Source organism: Spinacia oleracea, chromosome 6 (genome assembly GCF_020520425.1).
Source record: "Spinacia oleracea cultivar Varoflay chromosome 6, BTI_SOV_V1, whole genome shotgun sequence".
Classification (NCBI taxonomy): Eukaryota; Viridiplantae; Streptophyta; class Magnoliopsida; order Caryophyllales; family Amaranthaceae; genus Spinacia; species Spinacia oleracea.
Genome location: NC_079492.1, coordinates 72,109,800 through 72,113,963, shown reverse-complemented (window position 1 = coordinate 72,113,963; position 4,164 = coordinate 72,109,800). Strand labels below are relative to the sequence as shown.

The following is a 4,164-nucleotide window of genomic DNA, read 5'->3' as shown; positions in this document are numbered from 1 at the left end:
CTGCCTCTAAATATGTTTTCCTTAAAAAAAACCTCTTAATTTAAACCTAATGTCCACAAAAATATTGTTAATAACAGCCAGCATTCTGTACATAAATTGAAAAAGAATAGCATTTCAATCAGTAATTCCAATCAACAAGAATTTCCCCAATAAGTAAAGCATATGAATAAACAATTTAATAACAGCAACCCCACCAAGCACATGAATTGACCTTAATTGTTATTTAATTACCCTAATTCGTGTTAAAAAACTAATCCTCATATTCTAGGGTTTACCACAGTCAACAAACAAAAAAAATCCCCAATTTCCTAACACAATCCACAACTTATTTAATTAAGCACCTAATTTAACAAAGGAAAACGAATAAAATACTTACATTTTGATTCTTACGAAATTGCAACGGACAAAAGTCGCCACCTTTGTCCCCTCCAATGATTGAGATGCGTTGTTGCTTTCCAATTGGACCCAATGTGAGTCATGTGACAGTAAAAGAATGAGAGAGATAAAGATTCACCTTGATGATGAAGTAAGAACGAGTGGTTGAGAGGAAGTGAAGAAGAGAGAGAAAACATAGAGGTTGAAGGAAGACAGTGAACATTGAAGGAGAAGAGAGAGAAATTGTGAAAGAAAGTTGAAAAGAAGGAGGGAAATTAGAATTAAAGCCGTTAGTGGGCCCCACGTGACGAAATTTGGATGGAAACTATTAAGAGGTAGTAAACAATAAATTATAGGAAGTTTAAGGTAGTAAAATAAAATAAAAATATCATAAGGTAGTAATTACAAAAGTTGGGTATTTAAAAGGTAGTAAATACGAAATTTTCCTTATTATTAGGTTAAATTATTTTTTACCACCTAAAAAATTGACAAATTACTTTGTACCACCTAAAAAAATAAAAATTGTCTTTTACCACATAAAAATAAAAATAAAAATATTTATTTACCACCTCTTAACCAGAAAAATGGAAGGAAACGTATTGCGTACCTATTTCAACGACTATATTATTAATTTCCTTCTCTTCTCCTACGATTTTCATGTAAATAAGCTACCATTTTCCATTAGTTCCCATTAATTCACATAGTGTTTTCGTCTGTCTTGTAGTTAACTGGTGGTAAAAGACAATTTTTATTTTATTTTTAGGTGGTAAAAAACAAATTTTACATTTTAGGTGGTAAAAAACAATTTAACCCTCATTGGTTGGTTTAAGTTCGGATGGATTAATGAGTTTTCATTTTTATTCCTCAAATTGTATTTACACAAATTCTTACAACTATTTTGTTTATTGTGAAAATGAAATAAAAAAGAAACAATTCTCCTTAAAAGTACAACCATAATGGTTAATCTTGTAATGTTTCCTTTTCCTTATTAACCGCGTAAAATGGCAAACAGGAAAAACATTTAGGTCTGGAGGGAGTAATATTATTAGAAGTATGCCGTTTATAGAAACAGGGCGAGTAATAAGGGACGTCTTTATAAGGATGGCGGAGCGAGTATTAAGGGACATAGGGAACCTTTATTATTTGTTTTTATTTAATATTGATTATTTGTCGAAATGAATTCACAAAAATAATAAAAAGAGTATTTATTACTGTCCAAATGCCTTGAATCTAGTGTTTTGAGCTACGGTTTTCTGTTTAGGCTTAAATACGAGCCAAGCCCGTTGATGTATTTCGGAAGTGTTATACAATCTCCCTGCCACAATTCAGTATTTTTGAACTTCATAAGAACAAAAAAACTTCCTTTCCTAGGTGGATGTAGCTAATACTTGTTAGTAAATCACGTTAACTATGTGTGTTTTTGTCTGTGAATTTCGTGTTTGCATACGTTATAAGCCTTATAACAACCATACCTATGCATCCTATGCAGTGCTAACTGTTCACTACTAAATACGATCCTCTTGTAAAAGGATTTTAAGGATAGGAAGGGGAAGAAACAACAAGATGCAGAAATTTAAGAAAAAGTGCATGATTAGATGTTTGAGTATTATTCCATGTGATTGTTTTCCAACTATATTTTTTGTTGACAAGTTTGACTTATTGTTTGTTCATGGTATTTTCATATGTAACATTATTACCGGATGTGGCGTTTATAAATGTAAAGTTGTAAGCTGGCTGATGTCATGGCATGTGAATTGAAGTTTGACAAATTTGCTGCTTTCATAGGTAACAAGCCGTCTGATGGGGCTTTAGAAATCTTGCCATGATATAATTTTCAGATTGAAATCTTGAAGCGTTTGCAGCGAGGGGCATTTTCTGACTTGATGAAACTTAGAGACAGGAAGGACAAAGTGGAAAGAATGCTTACTTTCTCTAGGACTTCAAAGGGGAGTCCATTTCAAGATGATGGTACCAATGTGAGGGGTGAGATTTATATGATGGGAACTTTATTCTTAACGGATTATCTGGATCAGGGGAATGTTGATGCAATTAGAAGCACTGGAGTCAAAATAGGAATTAATGCGAGAATCTCCTTTGAGATCAAAATCCGTGAGAAAGATAATCTCGAGGTTGTGTTCATTGCTAATCAGATTGACCACACACAGTCTAGCAGTATTCTTGGAAGTGCTCTCTCTCTTGCTAAAGTAAGTTACACATCAAACATAACTGACTGGTGCTTGATGGTTGCAATTCCTTTGGGGGCTAGATGTAGAGACTTGTCAATTTCAACGGATTCTTCATTTCAGGTATATGTTATAACATCATTAAGTAGAGAAAACATCTAGATGCTTGTTTTTAACATAAGTTTCTATTTGTTCCTCCATTCATTTTTATTCTCATATAATTGCCAGGAGAAAGGCCTTACTGATTACTCATCTTCTGGACCACCTTTGTTGCATCAAGATAATAGATGTGCAATTGGTCTCTCAATTAAAAAATCAAACGTTGTTGCTTCTTTAGCTCATTTTGTTGTTGATCTACCTAGTTCATTTGGATATTGTTTCAGCACCTTTGGCCAGATCTTATGTCAGCTCCCAAGGAGTGCAAATCTCTCGTTGTTTAGTCTTCACCAAGTCCCTAAACCAAGACAACAAGCCAATGCTGGAGCCTTGACAATAGCACTGGGCATTTGGTCACGCCATCAACGTTCTGAGGAGTCAATGACAGATTTCGAGGAAACAGTAGCTGGAAACTCTGTTGCTCTGATGCTAGAATCTGAACTGGATGAAAGCCCTAGAGTTCGAGGGTGGTTAAAAATGAAGAATGGCAATCCAAAATATCTGCAGTGGTCAGTTAGCATATCTGATTTTCCAGAAGATGAGATTGGATGGGATCTAAGTTTTGGAGGGACAATTCAAGGTCCAAATAGTTGGGACCATTTTCAAGTTGAGGCGTTTCTTAAATTCAATATGGGCACGAGATTTAGTTTGCAACCAGCTTTTGTTTACCTCATGGATGGGAATAACCAAATTCTAGCTCTAATGTGTCGTTCAACTTGGTCTATTTGATCAGTTTTTTAGTCCTAATTTTTTATGAACAACTTCTGACCAAGTTGCACCTTTTGTAGTTAGTTACTTCGTATTATCCTATTATTATAATTGGATGCATTATCATCATGTATCCCATAGACTTATGAATGAGGTTAGAAAGAGTTTATGCTTGCCTTGGTTGATGCCCAGTGCTTTTTTATGTTATTTTCTGTCTTTCGGAGGATATTCTTCCAAGGAACTTTCCAAGTTCATAGAAATTTGATGATGAAGGCAGGGACGGTCACATATCTCTGACTAACAGGTGCATATATATGAGTATTGCACCAAGGATTGTCTAATTAAATATCCTCAAGGAGTACTTACCACTATGATCTTATGACTGTACAATAGAAGAGTACATTACTCAATCTTTCTATCATATCATTTGATCTTGGAGCTGAATTAGTAATAATCAAAGCAAAACGCTGTAGCGAAGAAGCTTCCGTGCAGTCAGCACTAGAAATGTAATGTTGAGAACCAGTCTGTCAGCACTAGAAATGTAATGTTGACAGCCAGTAGCTCTAGCATCGGGAATCATAAATATAGTTTGACAGGCTAAATCGCACTCCTATCAAAGATAAACCTAACGTTCACCAACTAAAAATATAGCAAGGGAAGCAGGGAAACAATGTTCTTTCTACAATTAAATGACAAATCTAGACTACTGGTAACAAAAGTTGGATTGGTTTGTGTATTAAAC

At 34.6% G+C, this 4,164-nt stretch overlaps 1 protein-coding gene across 1 annotated transcript; it reads left to right on the top strand.

Annotated features, from left to right (window-relative positions):
- The first annotated feature begins 1,476 nt into the window (after nucleotides 1-1,476).
- Nucleotides 1,477-3,443, top strand: LOC110804884 (uncharacterized). Its single transcript, XM_056832338.1, has 3 exons — nucleotides 1,477-1,488; nucleotides 2,214-2,681; nucleotides 2,787-3,443. The coding sequence occupies exons 1-3, from the start codon at nucleotides 1,477-1,479 to the stop codon at nucleotides 3,441-3,443; spliced, it is 1,137 nt and encodes a 378-aa protein (XP_056688316.1).
- Nucleotides 3,444-4,164: the final 721 nt, after the last annotated feature.